The sequence below is a fragment of the Rhincodon typus genome, chromosome 10 (genome assembly GCF_021869965.1).
Source record: "Rhincodon typus isolate 14 chromosome 10, sRhiTyp1.1, whole genome shotgun sequence".
Lineage (NCBI taxonomy): Eukaryota > Metazoa > Chordata > Chondrichthyes > Orectolobiformes > Rhincodontidae > Rhincodon > Rhincodon typus.
In genome coordinates, this window is record NC_063341.1 from 42,456,365 (window position 1) to 42,479,893 (window position 23,529).

Below are 23,529 nucleotides of genomic sequence, written 5' to 3' on the forward strand. Positions count from 1 at the left end.
CCTTTCTGCTCCTATGATGCTGCTTGGCCTGCTGTGTTCATCCAGCCCTGCACCTTGTTGTCTCGGATTCTCCAGCATTTGCAGTTCCTACTATCTGTGGAATACTGTGAATAGTTTCAAGCCCCTTTTGCAAGGAAAGATACTCTGGCATTACAGGCAGACCTAAGAACGTTCACTAGGTTGATCCCAGGTCTGGAAGGATGTCTTATGAGGAAAGTTTAAGTGGGTTGGGCCTGTGTTCGTTGGAGTTTAGGAGAATGAGAGCCGACCTATTGAAACATATAAGATTCTTGGAGGGCTTGACAAGGTAGATGCAGAAGAGTTGTTTCCCCTTGTAGGAGATTCTAGGACCAGCAGGCATAATCACAGAGTAAGGGGCCGACTGTTTTGCTTTATCATTTGTGGGTTGTGAGCATTTCTTGCTGGCCAGCATTTATTGCCCATCGCTAGTTACCTTTGAGAAGGTGGTGGTGAGCTGCTGCTTTGAATCGTTGCAGTCCGTGTGCTATAGGTAGACTCACAATGTTGTTAGGGAGGGAATTCCAGGATTTTGACTCAGCGACAACGTAGGGGGACGGCAGTATATTTCCAAGTCGGAATGGTGAGTGGCTCGGAGGGGAACTTGCATATGGTGATGTTCCCATGTACCTATTGCCCTTGTCCTTCTCGATGGAAATGATCATGGGTTTAGAAGGTGCTGGCTAAGGGTGTTTGGTGAATTACTAGATTGCATCTTGTAGGTAGTACACACTGCTCTGAGTGTCAGTGGTGGAGTGACTGAATGTTTGTGGATGTGGTGCCAGTCAAGCAAGCTGCTTTATCCTGGATGGTATCAGACTTCTTGAGTGTTGTTGGAGCTGCACTCATCCAAGCAAGTGGGGATTTAAGATAGATGAGGAGGAATTTCCTTTTTCAGAGGGTTGTGACTCTGTGGAATTTTTTGATACAGAGATCTCTAGAGGCTGGGTTATTACGTATATTCAGAGCTGAGATAAGTTAGATTTTTAATCAAGAAGGGAATCAAGGGTAATGGACAAAGGTAAGAAAGTGGAGTTGAGGATTATCAGATCAGCTATAATCTCATTGAATGTTGGAGCAGACTGAATGGGCTGATGGCATTTTTCTGCTCCTACATCTTATGGTCTTGAATTCTTTCATAATCACTCAGCTCTGAACCTCATCGCAGCCTTGGCCCAAATATGAACAAAATTGCTGAATTCCAGAGAGTAACTGGCCTTGATGTCAAAGTAGTATTCAACTACGTGGCATAACGGAGCCTTGCCAAGATGCTGCACTGATTAGAGCCCTAGTCAGCACAAAGAAAGATAGTTGTGATTGTTGGAGATTGTTTACTTCAATTAAAGGACATTATTGCATGAATTCCATAGACAGGTAGTGTCCAGCGCCTAAATATTAGCTGAATTGGCAATGTTCACTTCCATTATCATCTTGACAGAACAAAAGCACTTCATGCCCACATATATGAAGGCCTAGACAACACCCAGGATTGTGTTGATAAGTGGCCAGTAACATTCATGTCTCACACGTGCCCTGTGATAATCATCACCGACATAAACCAGATTGGAAGTTCCAGCTGGAAATATGGAGCTGGGTAGCAACATAAAAATGCAGAAGCGAATTAGCAATCCAGTTGTGATTGCCATCCTCAGAATTTCCAGACCATTAAGATTTACTATCATTAATCACTAGTTGCACGCATCAAGGATAAATGTAGAGAATCCCTAGCTCATTACATCTAAACCATTTATATTACCATTACTTAATAGCTTTCCAAATCTTGACAATGTTTTGTTACATATAGTAGTATACAGATTTTGCATCCTACTCAGGTATAGAATTTCATCTGATAATGTATTTGAAATCATAGGCCATGTGCTATCAAGTGTTATAGGTTTTCTGTTTTATTGGACTGAGTACTTAATTGTATAGAATTATATAATTCAATTAAGTATTTCTTCCATTGTGTACATTTATTATCCTGAAATACTGTATGAACCTGCTTGTAAGACAGTGCTTATATGTAACAATTCTTACTTCCCTAATTCCACCTAGATAATGAAGGTAAAGGGGTTGGGTGGGGGGATTGCCAAAGAAGCCTTTAGTTGTTGCAATAAATTTTGCAGCTAGTAAACACTGCAGTAATGGGATGTTAGTGAGCCCATCGTGCTAGTACTGAGACTTTGTAAGAGCAAAACAATTTGTTCTGTTCCTATATCTCTCTATAGCCCTGCAATTTTCACTTTTCAAGTTCCTGTTGCAAATTTTTGTTGAATCTGCTTCCATCTCCCTTTTAGACAAATCACAAGAACTCATTGTGTAAAATAAAGTTCTCATCTTTAGTTCTTTGGTGTAGAGAATTGATGTTCACAGTCATAGATAAAAGTAAAATGAAGAAAACTGTTGTGTTTTTGGTGATGTTGAGCCGGAACTATTTTATCATACTGACTTGTACCTTGTTACTAGAAGCTTTAGTAATCCATGCTGGATTATTCACTGCAGGTTACCCAATCTCTGGTCTGCTCCTGTTGCCAAGCAATAACGTGTCCGTTGCTTTTGAGATTCTGGGCATGCCCAGATGTAGTTGATTTGGAACTTGGTGGTGGTCATTGTTTAGTACTAGTGTGGTATAAATGTCACTCGCCATTTTTCCAGTCAAGTCTTATTGCATCTGGATGTGAACTACTTTACTGGGCGCAATATTGCCAAACCTTTGGAGGCAGGGCAAAGAGACCGATGAACTAAGGGGAAAATAGTCATCATGATGACACCCAGAGATAGTAAGAACTGCCGATGCTGGAGTCCGAGATAACACAGTGTGGAGCTGGAGGAACACAGCAGGCCAGGCAGCATCAGAGGAGCAGGAAAGCCGAAACTTCGGGTCGGGACCCCTCTTCAGAAAATTTTTGGTGATGTTGAGCCTCTGGAACTGTTTTATTGTACTGACTTGTACCTTGTTACCAGAAGCTTTAGTAACCCATGTTGGGTTTTTTCTGAAGAGGGGTCCCGACCCAAAGCGTCGGCTTTCCTGCTCCTCTGATGCTGCCTGGCCTGCTGAGTTCTTCCAGCTCCACACTGTGTTATCATGATGGCACCGTATTGCCAGGCACATTTCCCAGGAAAGGCAGGAATATGGATCGGCAACCTGCACCATGGAGGGAGTCAACCATTTTCCATAACATAGGCCACAATTCGGACAATTTTCCAGTCACACTGGCATTTTGCAGGGTCCATAATAGTTGAGGAGTCTTTCCCCAAAGAGGGTGATACAAGTGTCAAAGGCTAATGATTCACGCAGAAGAGATTTTAATTTCTTTTTAATTGTTTACTGGATGTGGGCATCACTGGCACATTTATTGTCTATCCCTGTTTGTCCAGAGATCAGTTAAGAGTCACCCACATTGCTGTGGGAATAGGGTCATATTTAGGCCAGACCAGGTAAGGCATAGAGGATTTCTTTCCCTCAAGGATGTTGGTGAACCAAATGAGCTTTATACAGCAATTGATAGTGGTTATATGGTCGCCATTAGGCTATCTTACCATTCCAGTATTTTTTCGTATTGAATTCAGATTTCACCATCTGCCATGGTGGAATTTGAACTTAGGTCCCCAGAACATTAGCCTGGAGTTCTGGATTACTAGTCTAATGACATTACCACTCAACCACCACATCCCCTAGTTTTCCCTCTGATCCACCTACCCTCCAAAATAATTATTTTTGTCCGCCTTGATGTCGACATGCCTTCACATTCTTCAATCTGCCATGGCTCTAACCTACCAGCCCTTTATTTAGACTGGCAGCCCATTTTCCTTAACAGATCAGCCATCCTGGAGGCAGCTAATTAGTCCACCTCCAGGAAATTAGATCCACTGACCTTGCTTCCAGCAAAATGCAGTCCTTGGACCTCCAACTAATCCCAGCAAAGGGGTCCTAAAACCCTTAGGAAAATCCTGACTGTTTTCTGAAGAATTAGCTAATTGTAAGAGGAAACATCTGAAATCTGAAACAAATCCTGCCACATACACATTTTTAACTGATTCAATATGGGCGTAAAATTCTAATTTCATATACAAGTACACGCAAAATGTCTGAGTACTGAAGAACTGCACTGTATTTATTCGAATTAAGGAAACAGCCCTTTTCCAAATGTGGACTATTCTTGCGCATTTTCGTTGGCAATGAAATTCTCAATCCTAACGTTAGTTTAATCTCTTAATGTAGGGAATATTCCTATAGGAAATTGTCAAGATAATCAAAGTTAATAGAGTTTCTATTAGGGTTTAACGTGCATTTATATCGTTCTTAGAAAGGAATGCTACATTTAATTATGATCTGGAAGGTTAAAAAAGCTATTTAGAAATGGTAGAGCAATATGTTATCATCTACTATGATTGGTTATACCTTATGGTGCAGATCCAAAATCCTGAATCCAGCAACAGCAAATTTTAAAATTGAACTAAATAGATCTGTTAATTTATTGGTTATAATCAGGTTAAAATGATTGTGAAAACAGCTAGATTGTTGCAAAACAACTCTGGAAGGGCAATTAATGTAGCCTTGCTAATATCAGCATATTGCAAGAATTGTTTTTGTTAAATTCTCAGTCGATTGAGTTCCCAAACTGCATCTTGGATCTTACGTGATCACTGAATACAAATCAGAAAGTGAATGTGCATCAGGCATCTCAGTCTCAAATTCTTTCTGCTTATCAGGTTGTTTGCAGCTTTGAAAGCAGTTTTGAAATGGTTTTGTGAAATCCAGATATGTGTGCCTATATTGAAATATTTTTTGAAAATTATTCTTGAAATCATTGTAAAGCAAAATTCCACCACAGAATAATGAATCTTAATATGAAGTAATCTTAATATTGAATATTCAACTGCAAATCCTTTATTTACAAATATCCACACATCAAAATATTGACATTTTCATTTTGACAGTTTTTTTTACAAGTTCCTTAGGTATGGGATTCTGTACCCTTGGCACACTATGTAATTTGGCTGCTGAATACATGATGCTCAACATGCTATCATTGAGTTGAAGTTCTTTGATTTGAAAGAAATAAAATGAAACTTTTGTATCTGTAATTTTTTTTGGGTGGTACTATTTAAAGGTTAATATATTTCTTAAAAAATATGGAATAGTGACTGAATACACTCAATTTCAGTCTAAAAGGTCAACATAAAATGACACTTGATTTTTTTTAAGTTTAGAGATAGTTTATATAAGAACTAGTAAATGTGCCCTGTTTTACTTCCTGTTTCCTGTCTCCATGCATTTCAATGGTACTGACTACAGCTGATATAAAAAATACTGGTAGGTATGGAAAAATGTGTTGTAAAGATCAAAACTATTTACAATCTGAGATTTACAGTGATTGCTTTTGAGTTTTCAAAATGAGTTCCCACATGATGATTATATGTGTATAATAACCAGCTCTGTGTTTGTAATATAATCTATTGTATGTAAATAACTAAAATGGTTTGTTAAAAATCCGTACAACTACCTTCAATAATCAGCATTCCATTAATAAACGCAACAGCACAACAGTGGGTGGCAGCCCTTGCTATTTTTTCTCATAGTTCCTTTAAAGTGCTTAAACCATGACTCATCAACCTTCTGTTAAACAGTGAAAAACATAATATAGATAAAGCGCTAGTTTAAAAATATTTTTGACCAAGCATAATAATTAAAGTTGATGTTTATGTGTATGCTATTCTGTTGTACTTTATATCAGATTTACTTTTAAGTCACATAAACATAGACCTTAACATTATTAGATGAAAGGCAACAACTTAGAAGAAAACTATTGAATTTTCAAAACTCCCTTCAATTCTGGCCTCTATTTTACAGATATCCAAAACACTTTTTAAGTAGTTGGTGTAATACTTTTAAGTAACATGATCTATAAACTGATTCATGTAACATGAAATGTATTGTTAATTCATGCAATTGTGTTAGTGTTTTTGCTGTTTGAAACCATTGAGCTATGAAAAACTGTCACAGATTGTTTCACACAATCAGAACCATGATGTGAATAGCAAGTACACATAGCATTGTAAAACAAGACTTTTATACCGCATGAGTTTGATGTGACAATTGATGAGTTCACTCGCATGATTTTTACACTTTTAATTTTTTTTTCCCCTTTGAGCGGAGAAGGAGTGTATAGGGAGATAGTAGAGATGTGGCTAGACTTAATACACTTTCTCAAAAGGCATTGGACACAGACAAAATCAAAATTCTCACACGGGAACTGTATACATAGCTGAACAGGAATAATTAGCAGGGATCTGAGGAAATGGCAGGAGAAAGGAGTTAAGTGAGGAGCTGTTAAAAAGAACTAGGCAGCACAAACACATTGGGCCTAAGGGCCTCCTTTTGAGCTTGAACATTCTATCATTTTGTTTACATTGAACACAAAGGTATTGCAGTTCAGCACAGGGTTGCTTGGAAAAGATTTGCAAAAAGGTTATAATATGACATAGATAAAATATTTCAACTAAAACAGGCAATTTCTGTTAATAAATACAGGCAAGGATTTTACAACATGTAATCCTACTAAAACCATAAGTTAGAATGAGTTAATATCCTGTTATAAGACCATAAGACATAGAAACAGAAGTAGGCCATTGGCTCATCGAGTCTGCTCAAACATGAATAATCCGCAACTCCACTTCCCTGCCTTTGCCCATAATCCTTGATTCCCTTACTGTTTTAAAATCTGCCTATCTCAGTGTTGAATATACTTTAACAACCGAGCTTCCAGCCCCCTCTGCATTAAAGAATTCCACAGATTCACTGTCTTCTGAGGGAAGAAATTCCTCTTCATCTCTGCCTTAAATGGGTGACCCTTACTCTGGTATAATACCGTTTGGTCCTTGACTCTCTAACAGGTGGAAACAATCTCTTAGCATATACCCTGTCAATTTCTCTTAAAATCTTATTTGTTTCAATGAAGTCTCCTTTCGTTCTTCTGAACTACAAAGGGTAAAAGCCTAATCTACTCAACCTCTCCTCATAAGAAAATCCCTCAATGCCCAGGATCAACTCAGTGAACCTTCTACGGACTACATCCAATGGTGATATATCTTTCCTTAGACAAGGGAACCAAAACTGTTCACAGTATTTGAGGTGAGGTCTAACTTGCAATCTTCACAGATATCAGTTAGATTTCATGAATTAATCTGATATGAGACATACCATCAGATTTGATAAAGTTATTTTTAATTTTATATATTACCATGTTACCAATGAGCTTCTTTTGGCCTAGGGAGTTTAGACTACAGATATTAGTGTCAGGATTTAGTTTCATGTCAGACATTTAGGATTGAGATGAGAAATTTCTTTACCCAGAGTGTCATTAATTTTCTGCCCCGGAGGGATGTGGATGCTTATTTGGTAAGTGATCCGTGACTGAGAATAATAAATGTTTGATCATGAAAGGATATAGGAATATGGTGAGAAAGTGTAGCGATGTAGAACTCTAGCGATGTAGAACTCAAGCTATGATCTTAGTGAGAAACTGAGAAAGCTCAAGGACTGTATGGCCCACTCTTGTTCTTATTTCAGTGTTCCTAAAAGTGCTTCTGTACTTAATTATCTTCTAGCCTTTTATGCTTCACCGTCTGGCATAATTGGGGAATACACATGCACAATCAGTTGTCCTACGTACATCAAAGGAACCTCATTTGCATGTAGTAATTAAACAGCTCGCAGAAAGCCTTAGGAAATGTGGTGATCAAGATCTGAGTTGGAGCAGAACAAATAGTGCAACACAACAATTTTAATTTTGTATCGTTCCATTTCTACTGGGATGTAAAGATTTGGATCTGTTCTATTTCACTTTACTGATGTTGTCATTTATGCAAACACTTCCTTTTTTCAAGCTGAGCAGGTCTGGCAGCATCTGTGAAGAAAAATCAGAGTTAACATTTCGTGTCCTGTAATCCTTCCTCAGAACTGATGGTAGATGGGAAAGCATTGGTTTATGTGCAGAAAATAGGGAGGGAGATGGGATAGGGAGTAAACGATAGGATAAAGGATAGAGCCCAAAGAGAGAGAAGAGCAACTCGATAGTCAAAGGGGTTGATAACAATCTGGCTAGGAGAGTGAATAGCTGTTAGAGGGGACTGTTAGTGACTAACCATAGATAGTATGTAATGGCAGGCTATGTGATAACAAGGCCTGGTGTGTGGGGTAGGGGACTAGGACATGGGTGAGTTCAGGCCCTAAAATGATTGAACTCGATATCGAGTTCAGAGGGCTGCAGGGTCCCCAAGCAGAAGTGAGTGTTGTTCTTCCAGCTTGCGTTGAGCTTCGCAAGAACACTGCAGCAAGCCAGAGGCAGAGATGTTGGCCGGGGAACAGGGTGGTGTATTGAAGTGGCCGGCAACTGGAAGCTCAAGGTCTTTTTTGCGAGCAGAACGTAGATGTTTGCGAAGCAGTCACCCAGCCTTCGCTTCGTTTCCCCAACGTAGAGGAGACCACAATGTGAGCAGCGAATGCAGTAGACTAGATTCTGGGAAGTGCAGGTGAAGTGTTGCTTCATCTGGAAGGTATGTTTGGGCCCTTTGTATACTGGGGAGGGAGGAGGTAAATGGGCAGGTGTTGTACCTTCGCCGGTTATAGGGCAAAGTGCCGTGGGGCTGTGGGGGCGGTGGTGTTGGCATCTCGCTGGAGGTGGTGGAAATGGCATCTGATGATCTTCTGGATGTGGATGCTGGGGGGATGTTAAGTAAGGACAAGGGGAACCTATCGCTGTTGCAGGAGGGAAGAGAGGGGGTGAGGGCAGAAGTGCGGGAGATGGGTTGGACCTGGTTGGGGGCCTGTCGACAACAGTGTCACATGCACACTCTCGACCTTTCTCTCCAATAGCACTGCAACACACTGGCTCAGGGCTGCACCACTCTGCAGTCCCACTTCATCCTCTGGTTCAGTTGTCGTGCTAATAAGAAACTTGTCCTTTTCCTTTCAGGTGTCAAGGCCTACAAGATGCACAACTCAGAGATACCCTTAGCCCTCTGGAATCTTTCTGTCCTCCCCTCCCCTCCCCTCTGACTCCATACCCTCCTCCAACCCACCTCCTGTCGGGTATTCACCATCCCTTCTAACCTTCTGCTGTCTGATGCTGAACGTTCTGTACTCAGCAAAGGCCTCACCTTTATTCCTTTGTGTTCCCACCATAACAAATTTCAGGCAAGACATGACGTTGAACTCTTCTTTCGCCATCTTCGCCCATTTCTTTGGACAAGAGTCCTCTTCCATCCCACAGATCCCTTCATCCAGTTCCAACTGTGCACTGTCCCTGCACCTTAATCCATCCCTCTGGCCTTTTACCTGCACTTGATCTGTTCATTGAGAACTGTCGATGAGGGTAAAGCGGTCGATGTGGTGTATATGGATTTCAGTAAAGCGTTTGATAAGGTTCCCCATGGTAGGCTATTGCAGAAAATACGGAGGCATGGGATTGGGGGTGATTTAGCGGTTTGGATCAGAAATTGGCTAGCTGTAAGAAGACAGAGGGTGGTGGTTGATGGGAAACGTTCATCCTGGAGTTCAGTTACGAGTGGTGTACCGCAAAGATCTGTTTTGGGGCCACTGCTGTTTGTCATTTTTATAAATGACCTGGATGAGGGCGTAGAAGGATGGGTTAGTAAATTTGCGGATGACACCAAAGTCGATGGAGTTGTGGATAGTGCGGAAGGATGTTGCAAGTTACAGAGGGACATAGATAAGCTGCAGTGCTGGGCTGAGAGGTGGCAAATGGAGTTTAATGCGGAAAAGTGTGAGGTAATTCACTTTGGAAGGAGTAACAGGAATACAGAGTACTGGGCTAATGGTAAGATTCTTGGGTAGTGTGGATGAGCAGAGAGATCTCGGTGTCCATGTGCATAGATCATTGAAAGTTGCCACCCAGGTTGATAGCGTTGTTAAGAAGGCGTACGGTATGTTAGGTTTTATTGGTAGAGGGATTGAGTTTCGGAGCCATGAGGTCATGTTGCAGCCGTACAAAACTCTGGTGCGGCCGCACTTGGAGTATTGCGTACAGTTCTGGTCACCGCATTATAGGAAGGATGTGGAAGCATTGGAAAGGGTGCAGAGGAGATTTACCAGGATGTTGCCTGGTATGGAGGGAAGGTCTTATGAGGAAAGGCTGAGGGACTTGAGGCTGTTTTCGTTAGAGAAAAGAAGGTTAAGAGGTGACTTAATAGAGACATACAAGATGATCAGAGGATTAGATAGGGTGGACAGTGGGAGCCCTTTTCCTCGGATGGTGATGGCTAGCACGAGGGGACATAGCTTTAAATTGAGGGGTGATAGATATAGGACAGATGTCAGAGGTAGGTTCTTTACTCAGAGAGTAGTAAGGGCGTGGAATGCCCTGCCTGCAAAAGTAGTAGAGTCGCCAACTTTAAGGGCATTTAAATGGTCATTGGATAAACATATGGATGATAATGGAATAGTTTAGGTTAGATGGGCTTCAGATTGGTTTCACAGGTCGGTGCAACATCGAGGGCCGAAGGGCCTGTACTGCGCTGTAATGTTCTATGTTCTGTGTTCTCCAAACTGACTGCATTCTGTGCACTCAGATCTAACTCTGACTTTGTTATTAAGCCTGCCAATAAGGGTGGTGCTGTTGTAGTCTGGCATACAGACCTCTGTATTGCAGAGGCTCAACACAAGTCCTCGCACACCTCCTCCTATCTTCCCCTGGACCATGACCCCACCATGACACATCAGGCCATTGTATCAAATACAGTAACTGATCTCATTTCATCTGACTAGGACCCCCCGCCCCAGCCTCCAAGCTGAAAGTCCCCCAGCCCCACGCAGCTCGCTTCTACCTCCTTCCAAAAATCCCCAGATAGGACTGTCCAGGCAGACCCATTGTTTCAGCCTGCTCCTGCCCCACAGAACTCATCTCTTCCTACCTTGACTCAGTCTTCTCTCCCCTGATCCAATCGCTGCCCACGTACATCCATGAATCCTCTGATACTTTACGCCGGTTTCAAAATTTCCAGTTTGCATGCTCCAGCACCTCCTCTTTACCATGGACGTGCAATCCCTTTACACGTCCATTCCACACCAGGAGGGTCTTCGGCCCCTCTGCTTCATCCTCGAGCAAAAACCTGAACCGTCCCCACCCACCACCACCCTTCTCCACATGGCTGAGCTCGTCCTCACCCTCAATAATTTCTCTTTTAACTCCTCTCATTTTCATCAAGTCAGAAGGGTGGCCATGGGTACCCGCATGGGCCCCAGTTATGCTGGTTTCTTCGTGGGTTACATGGAACATTCCTTTTTCCAGTCCTAGTCCGACCTTCTCCCACAACTCTTTCTCCAATATATCAATGATATCATTTGTACTGCTTCCCTCTCTCATCTGGAATTGGAAAAGTTCATTGATTTCGCCTCCAATTTCCACCCTGCCCTCACTTTCCCTTGGTCTATCTCTGATTCCTCCCTTCCCTTCCTCGACATCTCTGTTTCTATTTCTGGGAGTAGACTGGCCATTAATATCCACTGTAAACCCACTGACTCTCACAGCTACCTGGACTGTACATTCTCACACCCTACTTCGTGTAAAAACTCCATTCTTTCAGTTCCTCCATCTCCGTCGCATATATTTAGATGAGGCCAACTTCGACAAGGGAGCCTCCGAAATATCCACCTTCTTCCTCAACCGAGGATTCCCCAGCACCGTTGTCGACAGAGCCCTCAACCAGGTCCAACCCATCTCCCACACTTCCGCCCTCACCCCTTCTCTTCCCTCCCGCAACTGTGATAGAGTTCCCCTTGTCCTTACCTACCATCCCACCAGCATCCACATCCAAGATCATCAGACGCCATTTCCGCCACCTGCAGCGAGATGCCACCACCAGACACATATTCCCCTCCCCTGCCTTCCGCAGAGACCGTTCCCTCTGGGACACCCTGGTCCACTCTTCCTTCACCCCCAACACCCCGCACCGCTACAAGGCACCTTCCCCTGCAACCGGCGAAGGTGCAATACCTGCCCATTTACCTCCTCTCTCCCCAGTATCCAAGGGCCCAAACATACCTTCCAGATGAAGCAACACTTCACCTGCACTTTCCAGAATCTAGTTTACTGCATTCGCAGCTCACAATGTGATCTCCTCTACATTGGTGAAACAAAGCATAGACAGGGTAACCACTTCATAGAACATCTACACTTTGTTCGCAAAAAAGACCCTGAGTTTCCAGTTACCAGCCACTTTAACACACCACCCTGTTCCCTGGCCAACATCTCTGCTTGTTGCAGTGTTCCAGCGAAGCTCAACACAAGCTGGAAGGACAACACCTCATTTTCCACTTGGGGGCCCTCCAACCCTACGGACTCAATATCAAGTTCAATAATTTTAGGACCTAAACTATCTCATGTCCTAGCCCACTACCTCACACACCAGGCCTTGTTATCACATAGCCTGCCATTACACACCACCCATTGTTAGTCACTAACAGTCCCCATTAACAGCTATTCACCCTCCTAGTCAGATCATTATCAATTCCAATGTCTATCCAACTGCTCTTCTCTTTCTTTGGGCTCTGTGCTTTATCCTGTCATTTACTCACTACCCATCCCCCTCCCTTTTTTCTGCATATAAACTTCCCAGCTACCATCAGTTCTGAGGAAGGGTCACCTGACCCGATACGTTAACTCTGAGTTTTTCTTCGCAGATGCCACCAAACCTGCTGAGCTTTTCCAGCAACTTCTGTTTTTGATCCACAGTTCTTTCGGTTTTTCTTCTTTTTCTCAAATTGTACAGAAATAAAAAATGTGATACTAAACTTAGCTATTCTTTATGTTTTGAAGTGTAAAAATATTATTAATATTTTAATTTTAGTATTAATTAATTTTGATGTGTTGCACTGAAAGATTTCAGGAAATCACATTCAGCTTCCTTTGATTTCATGAAATATTCGGTTACCAAGCAAAGCTTAGACATTTGCATTCTATATTAATGGTATCCTACATTATATGGTTAGACATGATTTGATTGCATGAATTGAGAGGAAGTGGAATGAAGGTTGGGAGGAGGAAGTGCTTTGTTTTCTTTGAAAACAACCTGAAGATTACATCACTCTTTTCAGGGAGCATCAGTTGTTCATTGTGAGTTGCATTGTAGTGTGACTACTTTTCAGAAACTAATATTTGGCCATCTTCAACAGGGCAAAGTTTGGGATACGGTTTTGTGAACTATGTAGATCCAAAGGATGCAGAGAAAGCAATTAATACTTTAAATGGGCTTAGACTTCAGACCAAGACCATAAAGGTAAGTGACATCGTATTTGCTTTTGAGCATTGGTTTTTAATGTACACGTTAAAGTGCTTTCTTAAAATAAAATATATGCCTTGTGTAATTGTTAAATCACACAGGATAGTTTTGACTTGAGTTATTGCATAAAATGGCTGATATCAATTGAACTGCCTATTACACTTCTGGCGTGAATGAAAATTGGGAAAAATGTAAAACAAGCAACTGAATCAATATTACCTGTTTTTTTAATCTTCATACAGACAGTTCACACACACAACTGTTGACTACAGCCTTTCACCTCAAAATAAACTTTCTGATACGTCCATCAACAAATTTGAGACACCCAACCTTCAGAGGGAAAACAGAAAAATATAAAATCTTTTGAAATTAATATAGTCGGAAATTGAAGTTTTTGTTTACTTTTTCATCCTGTTTTGCTCTTTGTATTAAAGCTTGAGGTGACACGATTGGTGATTTTCTTTAAAATAATCTTCCCCTGAGCTTTTACTTGTTAATTTCATGCCAGAAGGTTGAGTTTTATGTTTTGAATTTCTGTATAGTACAGCCAGTTAAAGCTATGATAAGGTTAGAAATGAGTCCTTATTGTGTCCATACAACAGGCATAAATGTGCAATTTTGGGACACGTTAAACCATACCTGATTTTGTGTCGGATGCTGGTGCTAATTTATACATAATAGGCATATGTAAATAAGGCAGGCCAGTGGGCAGTTAGCTCTATTGGCTGGATGTCTGGTTTGTTGATGCAGAGTGATGCCAACAGTATAGGTCAATTTCCCGCATCAGCTGAGGTTAACATGAAGGTCCTGCCTTCTCAACTTCACCCCTCTCATGAGGTGGAGTGACCTTCAGGTTAAACTTACTTCCAGTCGTCTCTCTGTATTGAGACCGTGGCCTTATGATTCTCTGAGACGATGGTCATTTTTCCTGTGTAAGTAAAGAGCTTTACTCCTGTTTAAGGACCCCTGCATATACTTTGCTGCTGAGTAGAATTTGTTGAGTCCATTATCACTGAAGGTTTTCACGGGCTTGCTACAGCCTAACAAAGCCACCAACAAAAGTCTTTTGGTTGTTTTTTCACTTACCTACATGTAGAAGGATGGTGCAATTGCTATTGTTGCCTCTGCAGCACACCTGAGGGCTGCTGCATTTGCCATCTTCCCATTCTCTTTCCCAGTTAAAATCAAAGCTTTTGTTTTTCTCAATGGTTCTTATTTACCAGAAACTGTGAATGTTAATCATATATATTCTCAATTTATTAGCTTCATCATAATTTATATCCATATAGAAAAGTTTAATGCGATAACCTCAATAAGGTTTAAAAGTCGATTATGTTTCACACTGCAAAAGTTAGGTTCTATGTTCTTTTCTTGTCTATACAATTACACAAGGCAAGTAAGTGGATTGAGTATAAAATATCTTAACAGTATAAATTTACCCTTTCTCATCATAAATGGATAGGCAGAAGATATTTTAGCAAGCCAAGAATTGTACAAATTATTCCAAAACTACTATTCAATATTTTCTATTTTTATAAAAGCTTATTTAGCAGAATTTCTTGCTTTTATCATTTCTCTAGGTTTCTTATGCTCGTCCAAGTTCTGCATCAATTCGTGATGCTAATTTGTATGTTAGTGGCCTTCCTAAATCTATGACTCAGAAAGAATTGGAGCAGATGTTTTCACAATATGGCCGAATCATCACTTCCAGAATTTTAGTTGACCAAGTCACTGGTAGGTGTCATTGATGCTGCTACTTTTTCCATAAGACCATAAGATACAGGAGCAGAATTAGGCGATTCGGCCCATTGAGTCTGCTCTGCCATTTGATCATGGCTAACATGGTTTGCAACCCCATTCTCTCACCTTCTCCTCGTAACCCTTGATCTGCTTACCTGTCAAAAACCTAACTAGCTCTGTCTTAAATACACTCAATGACTTAACCTCCACAACCTTCTGCAGCAATGAGTTCCACAGACTCACCACCTTCTGGCTTAAGAAATTCCTCCTTATCTCAGTTCTGAAGGGCCGTCCCTTCACTCTGGGCCTGTGCCCTTGAGTCCTAGTCACCCCTACTGGTGGAAACAGTTTCTCCGTGTCCACTCTGTCCAGGCCTGTCAGTATTTTGTAAGTTTCAATCAGCCCTCTCATTCATCTAAACTCTATCGATTTGGAGCCAGAGTCCTCAACTGCTCCTCATATGACAAGCCCTACTTCCCTGGGATCATTCTTGTAAACCTCCTTTGGACTCGTCCAACACTAGCACATACCTCAAAGAGTCATAGATTCATACAGCACAGAAACAGACCATTGGGCTGACTCGTCTGTGCTGAGGCCCAAAACACAATATTCAAATTGGTCTGACCAGACTACTACATAGTCTCAGCAGAACATTTCTGCTCTAGTATTCTAGTCCTCTTGAAATGAATGCTGACATTGCATTTGTCTTCCTAACTGCCAAATGAATCTGCATGTTAACCTGGAGAGAATCCTGAACTAGGACTCCCAAGTCCCTTGTGCTTCAGATTTCTGAAGCCTTTCCCCACTTAGAAAATAGTCTACACTTCTGTTCTTCCCACCAAAGTGTATAACAATTTCTGACATTGTAATCCATCCACCATTTCTTTGCCCGTTCTTTTTGCCTATCCAAGTCCTTCTGCAGTCTCCTCACTTCCTCAAAACTACCTGTCCTTCCATCTATCTTTGTATCACCTGAAAACTTATCAACAATGCCCTCAGTTTCTTCGTACAGATTGTTAATATATAACATGAATAATTGTGGTCCCTGTGGAACTCTACTAGTCATCAGCTGCCATCCTGACAAAGACCCCTTTAACCCTACATTCTGCCATCTGCCAGTCAGCCAATCCTCTATCCATGCCAGTACCTTACCCCTAACACGTTCTTATTTTGTTTAGCAGCCTCCTACGAGGCACCTTATCAAAGACCTCCTGGAAATCCAAATGGATCATGACCACTGGCTGTCTTTTGTCTAACTTGCTTGTTCCTTCCTCAAAGAATTCTAACAAATTTGTCAGGCATGACCTCCTCTTGATAAAGTCGTGCAGACTCAGCCCTATTTTACCATGCACTTCAAAGTGCACACAATCTTATCCTTAATAATAGACTGTTAAAATATTACAACGACCGAAGTCAGGCCTATTGTTTCCTGTCTTCTGCCTCCCTCCCTTCTTAAACAGGGGCTATTACATTAGCCATTTTCGAGTCCTGTGGGACCCTCCCTAACTCCAGTGATTCCTGAAAGATCACCACCAATGCCTCTACATTCTCCTCATCCATCTGCTTCAGAACTCTGGGATGTTGTCCATCTGGTCCGGGTGATGTATCCACCTTCAAACCTTTCAGCTTCCTCAGCACCTTCTCCTTAACAATGGCCACTATACTCACTTCAACCCCATGACTGTCTCATAATTCTGGTATGCTGCTGATGTCTTCCACTGTGAAAACTTATGCAAAATACCTATTCAGTTCCTCCACCATATCTTTGTTCCCATTACAACTTCTCCAGCCTTATTTTCTAGTGGTCCAAGACCTACTCTTGCTTCTGTCTTACCTTTTAGATATCTAAAAGCAGTCTTGCAATCTTCTTTCATATCACTCACTAGCTTATTCTCATATTTCATCTACTCCCCCCATTGCTTTAGTAGTTATCCTCTACTGGTTTTTAAAGGCTTCCCAACCCTCTGGCTTCCCAATAATCTTCACCACGTTGTATGCTTTTCCTTTTGCTTTTATGCTGTCCCTGACTTACTTTGTCAGCCATGGTTGCTTCATGCTCCACTTAATATTTTCTTCTTCCTTAGGATTTCTGCTTTGTCTCTAGAATTACCTCCAGAAACTCCTGCCAACACTGCTTCACCAACTTCCCTGCTAGGGTCCCTTCCAATCAACTCTGGCCAGCTCCTCCCTTATGTCTTTGTAGTTATCTTTACCCAATTTTTTATACTGTTACATCTGATTCCAGCTTCTTCCTCTCAAACTGTAGAGTGAGTTCTATCATATTATGGTCATTGCCCCTTGGGGTTCCCTCACCTTAAGCTCCCTAATCAAGTCTGCCTCATTACACATTACCAAATCCATTGTTGCCTGTTCCCTAGTGGGCTGTACCACAAGTTGTTCCAATAAACCATCTCGTAGAGATTGCACAAATTCCTCTTCTTGACATCTGTTGCCAACCTGATTTTCCCAGACCACCTCCATATTGAAGCGCCACGTGATTATTATAATAGTGCCTTTCTTACATGCCTTTTCTATATCCTGATTTATTTTCTTCCCCACATCCTGACTAATGTAAGGAGGTCTGTGAAACCTCCCATTAGAGTCTTCTCATTTGCGGTTCTTCAACTTTGCCCACATAAAATCCACGCCTTCTAATTCTGTATCGATTTAATTTCATTTCTTACTAACAAGGCAACCCCGCCCCCTCTGCCCATCTGCCTGCCCTTTTGATAGGGTGTGTGGCCTTGGATATTTAATGCCCAGCCCTGATTCCCTTGCAGCCATGTCTTATGATACCCACAACACCATACTCACCAATTTAAATTTGCGCTACAAGCTCATTTACCCTGTTTCATGTACTGCGTGCTTTTAAGTACAACACCCTCAGTCCTGTGTTGACTGACTCCTTCTCATAATTGTCCCCTTACCTGTTGTGCCTGAAGTTAGATTCGTGACCCTTTCCATACTTTCTGTCCTATTACTTGTTCTGGAAACTTAATAACCTCTGCCCTCCCCTCCTTTAACATTTTCCATGATTTTTCATGCATTTGGACCCACTATTCCAGATGACCATTTAAAATGTTATGACGATATTAATTCTTTCAAGGAACAGAATTATCTCAAAAAAATGTCTTGAATAGAAATCTTTGATTTTTATTGAGCTTTCTTTTGTAAATGGCAACTTAACTGTCATGAATTTTCACGCGTTAAGTTTTACAGGTTTTTTTGGATTCATTTTGTACTGAGAGCTACATTTTATCAGAGCACCATAAGGTGACTGATATGTGTGCACAATATTGTCAAGGGCTGAATACAAACTGCATGTTTACATCGATACGTTTTTACACCTTAACCCAGATTCTATGCACAGTTTGCATCCTGATTTCTTGCCACACCTGCAACTGACCACTAGATGCCTGTATTCAGCATTCAATAAGTGGGAAACACAGGAGCAACTGTTTCTCTTATTTACAACTGGTTAACATATCTTGTCCAACCATTGTCAGCACAGACATGGTGGGCTGAAGGGCTTGTTCCTATGATGTACGTTCTATGAGACCTGGCCTTCAGGGGTTAAGTCATGAAGAGAGCTTGTACAAATTGATTGGACCTGTTTTCTCAGGAATTTGGAAGATTAATGGGTGATGTCATTAAAAGTCTTCAAGAAATTAACAGGAAAAGACAGGGTAGATAAAAATAAACTATTTCCACTGGTTGGGAATTATACAACTAGGGGGATAGCCTGGGAATTTAGGACCAGACCATTCAGGAGAGATGCACTTTTACATGCAAAGTGTGGTAGATATTTGAAACTCCCTTCCACAAACAGCAGTGGATGCTAAATTTGTTGTTAATTTTAAATCAGAGAGATAATTTTTTGTTAAGCAAAGGTATTAAGGCTTATGGACCAAAGGCAGGTTCATGGAATTAAACCACAGATCAATCATGATCTCATTGAATGTCAGTGCAGGCTCAATAGGCTGAATGGTCTACTCTTGTTCCTATGTTCCCTGTCTCCCACATTCTCTGCTCTGTAAACTTAAGGTCATTCAAAGCTTGATGCCTGTGCCTTAGCTCACAACATCTTCGGTGCCCCTAGCACCACTTCATTCACAGACTTGCATTGCCTTTCAATCAACAACACCTTGATTTTAAAATTTTCATTTTTGCTTTCAAGTCCCACAGTGGCCTTCCCCTCCGTACCTTTGTCTTTTCTTACAGCCCTGCAACCCTTTGATGGTCTATATGCTGCTCAAATTCTGGTCTTTTGTGCATCCCTGATTTTAGGAACCACTTTAGAACTTTAATCACTTTCCCTTGGCAACCCTTTCAGTTGCCTAAATGTGAAGATTTGGTATACCCTCCCTACACCTTTCTGCCTTTCCACCTCACTTATGTCCTTTGCAACATCTTAAAACCTACCTCTTTGACCAAGCTTTTGCTTGTCAAACATAATACTTCCTTAGGCCATTCAATAGCACACCTTGTTTTATGATGCTCCTGTGAAGCACCTTGGAACATTTTACTATTTCTAAAGCACAATATAAATAAAAGTTGTTGTCACAGGTAAAAGTTGAATGTGGCTGAATATTATTTCTCAAAGATTCATGTGCTACTATTCATGACATAAACATCACCAGAAAGGACAGGGGGTGAGGTCTACATAAGACCTGGATGTACAGATCCCTTCCCCTTCGCCATCCACAAAAAGAAAACTTGCAGAGGGTTAAACTAGTCACATTATACACACAGAAAGGCATGCTGTATCAAAATGCAAATGAGGAAAATTCACTATTAGGCATGTAGCCTATCACTTACTTCCCAGCAATATTAGGCTCATTGTACCCAGCAATGGACAAGATTAAGGGCAAGGGGAAAAGGTCAGTGTTCCTAAACTTGCCCTGTGGGAAAATAGTGACTCATTGTGAGTCCTCCCTTACCTGACTTGTCTAAGTAATGAGGATGGATTAATCTTTGAAGCTGAAGGGCCATTCAGGCTTACTCGAGGATGAGAAAGGGAATTGGTACTTTGAAATGAAACTCTCAGTATTCAACATTTTCAATCAAATTTTGAGAAATGACACTGCACTCCACCACATAGAGGTAGGTCTGGGAAATCCCACTACAAGGCAGTCTATCAGTGCTCCAGCACTCGGAAAGTCAAGAACAGCCTCCTTATCTCACTGATGATGTTGATCCCACCTGGAAGGCTACTATTACATATTTTAAAGATGGCTTCGCCTTGCCTTTGACCAGTTGGAGACCAGTTGGAAAATCCCAGTCAGCTTACTTTTGGTGCTGAATGAACTGCGTAGGCTGGCTATCTATCTGATGTGGCCTTGGAACCACCAGCACCCTCCACCTCCAAACACACAAACACACACACACACACACACACACACACTTTTCAACCTGCCCACACAACATCGTGCCTGGAGCCAAAATGAATCCAAGGATCCATCACAACAAAGAAAAGAACCAGTTTAAAAAAAATGTAAAATAAATGTTTGGGTTGTACTGGAGCGCTGATCTGAGGTATACAAAATAAGTCGGATCAGTATGCATCATTCACAAGTTTCACCAGTTTCTCCTTCTGAGATGGCCAGTGTGACTATTTTAACTTTTCGCCTGTTCTTGATGGGGCTCAAAATCCTGCAGTAGTTTGCCAAAAGCAATTGCGATCAATTCCTTTAGGAAAATTAGCCAATGGACTCTTTTTAAAAAATATTTTTTGGACAGGACCTGAAGATGAGATTACACTGCGTCAAGACATTACAATAAAATTCACAACCTGCCTCATCTGATTTGAGAGCGATGCATTGAGAGACTGTAAGTAGCATTAGCCAGTGGTAGCCTGTAAACTGCGCAGCAATTCAAAACTTCCCACAAATACTGTGCAAAATTTGACTCTTTAACTTACAATGCTTGGACAGTATACAGAATTTTAAACAACCATACACTATGCAAAAAGAAAGAAGGTAAATTAGTACTTGCCCGTGGCTGCAATATACACATTCTCTGGCTCCAGTTTATGGAGCATCAGTTGAGCACAAATTAGACCCACCTAAGAATGAAATGTAAGAAATTTCTGGTCCATGTCATTTGCACATCACTGTTATTTTCTTATTTATTAGCATTTAGTAAAATAGAATTTTGAAGTTTGGATAATGGGGATCCTTTAGATGTACTAGATCTGGACTACCAGAAGGCCTTTGATGAGGTGCCACAGAACAGGTTAATACACTAAGTAAGATCACATGGGGTTGGGATAACTTATTAGCTTGGATAGAAGATTGGCAAAACAACAGAAAGCAGATAGTCGCGCTAAATGGGTCATTTTCTGGTTGGCAAGATTCCAGTAGTGGAGTTCGGTCCTTGGGCCCCAACAATTTAAATCCATATTAGTAATTTGGATGTAGGGATAGAAAATACTATAGCCAAATTTGCAGCTGACACTAAAATTGGTGGCAAAGTAATTGCAATGAAAATATAAGAAATTTAAAAAGGATATGAATAGGTTAGGTCAATAAGCCAAAATTTGACAATGATGAGGTTTAATGTGGATAACTGTAAGGTTATCCATTTGGGTCAGAGGTATAGAAAGGCAACTATTAACTAAATGGAGAGAAACTTTAGACTGCGTTGGTGCAGTGGGATCGAGGTATCCTTGTGCATAAATTGCAGAAAACTATTGTGGAGGTATAGCAGGTAATAGGGAAGGCAAGTGGAATTTTGGCATTTATTGCTAACGGACTGGAGCATAAAAGTAGGGAACTGAACAAGGCATCAGTGAGACTGAATCTGGAATATTGTGTACAATTTTGATCCCTTACTTGAAGAGAGGTGTACTTGAATTCGAGGCAGTTAGCTAGGTTCGCTAGATTGATTCCAGAGAGATTGAGCAGTAGGCCTGTACTCTGGAGTTTAGAAGAATGAGAGGAGATTTAATTCAGGTACATAAGATGCTAAAGGGGCTTAAAAAGTAGGCATAGAAAGAATGTTTCCCCAGGGGGCAATTTAGACCAAGAGGTCATAGTTTTAGCACAAAGGGTACCAGACTTATAACAAATTAGGAGAAATTACTTCAAAGGGTCATGAATCTGTGGAATTCACCACCTCAGAGTGTGGTGGTTGCAGGAGCATTGAATAAAGTTAAGGAGGAGACAGACAGCTTATCAATTATTAAAGGGTTAAAGTGTTATGGAGTATGGGCAGGAAAGTGGATTTGAGGCCAAGATGAGATCAGCCATGATTGTATCAAATAACTGAGCAGGCTTGAGGGGCTGAATTGTCTACTCCTGCTCCTAGTTCTTATGTTCTTGTGTAAGTTTCAATGGGTTAAGAAGAATTGTGATGTAATAAACCCTATAAATATGCGATTTCTGACAAAACATAATGTGACCAAAATTGTCAAAGCAGGAGTGTTTGGATATTTTTCAAAAAGTATAAGAATTGCAATATGTCATTTTAGATAGTTCATTCACAGAGTACACTGGATGGAGTGGTGAGGATGATCAACAGCTTTTACTTTGCTAATAATACACATTTTGAAGAATTCCTAGCACTAATAATACAGTCCATTCTATTTAAGACTCATTTTCAATGTTTAGTGTAACTCTCCTGGTTTTTATGAAGTCTGATGTTTGAAGCAGTGAGGGTGTTAATCTGTTAAGATGAATATTGATTAGTACTGATTTTAATTACCTGAGAACCAACTACATTGTCATTGGCAGGCAAACGGCCTTTGTCATAGATTATTAGTTACTAGTCCATAAACCGTTCAACCTCTTATTGCCAACCAAAGCTTCATCTGAATACAGAATCCCTCAGTTCTAATCGTCTGCAATCTAGACTTCAGTTACTGCCTGTTCAAGCAGATATTTAAATTATGCTTGCCATAAGTGTCAGGTTACTGGCTTTTCAAAACATGCAGCATTCCTTGCAAAATTCAGGTTCTAAAACAGTTCTTTCTCTATTTAGTCCACAATTTTAAAAAGCACAAAAATGAAAAGACACTACCTTTACATCTTCCGTGGTAGCATGTTTCATGGTGTTATGCTTATCAAACCATTTGTTGGCTTTAAAACCGTGGTAAAGACAAACTTATTAAGGACATTGAAACTACAAAAACAGATAGAATCATTAGCAACCTATCTAAACTAGTGATTACTAGAGATTTAAAAGGAAATGGCTTGGGGACAGTCAAGGTACAATTCCTCAAAATGGAAAGGTAGGGCAAACAAATTAAGAGTTCCCCAGATAAAATATAAAATAGAAATTAAGATAAAGAGGAAGAATTGTGCTTATGACAGGTAGAAGACATGATTGAGATTGATAATACAATACAAAAGCATATGAGAGAAGTGAAGAGGGTCTATGAGAAAAGACAAGCAGCCAAGATTGGTTAAAGGAGGTTTGGACTAATTAGCGACCTAATAGTGAATTTATACATGCAGTCATAGGACATGG

General features: G+C 40.9%; 1 protein-coding gene across 5 annotated transcripts in view; it reads left to right on the top strand.

Moving 5' to 3' along the window:
- The window catches only part of elavl4 (ELAV like neuron-specific RNA binding protein 4), a 140,571-nt gene that overhangs the window by 74,588 nt on the left and 42,454 nt on the right, over positions 1-23,529 (top strand). For 4 of the 5 annotated variants that reach the window (XM_048602279.1, XM_048602281.1, XM_048602282.1 and 1 more), the window contains exons 3-4: positions 13,214-13,317; positions 14,901-15,054. In XM_048602279.1, the coding sequence (XP_048458236.1) occupies positions 13,214-13,317; positions 14,901-15,054 (258 nt within the window). Of the gene's footprint in view, positions 1-5,290; positions 5,336-13,213; positions 13,318-14,900; positions 15,055-23,529 lie in introns of those variants that run through there. The other variant, XM_048602283.1, reaches the window with a different exon arrangement.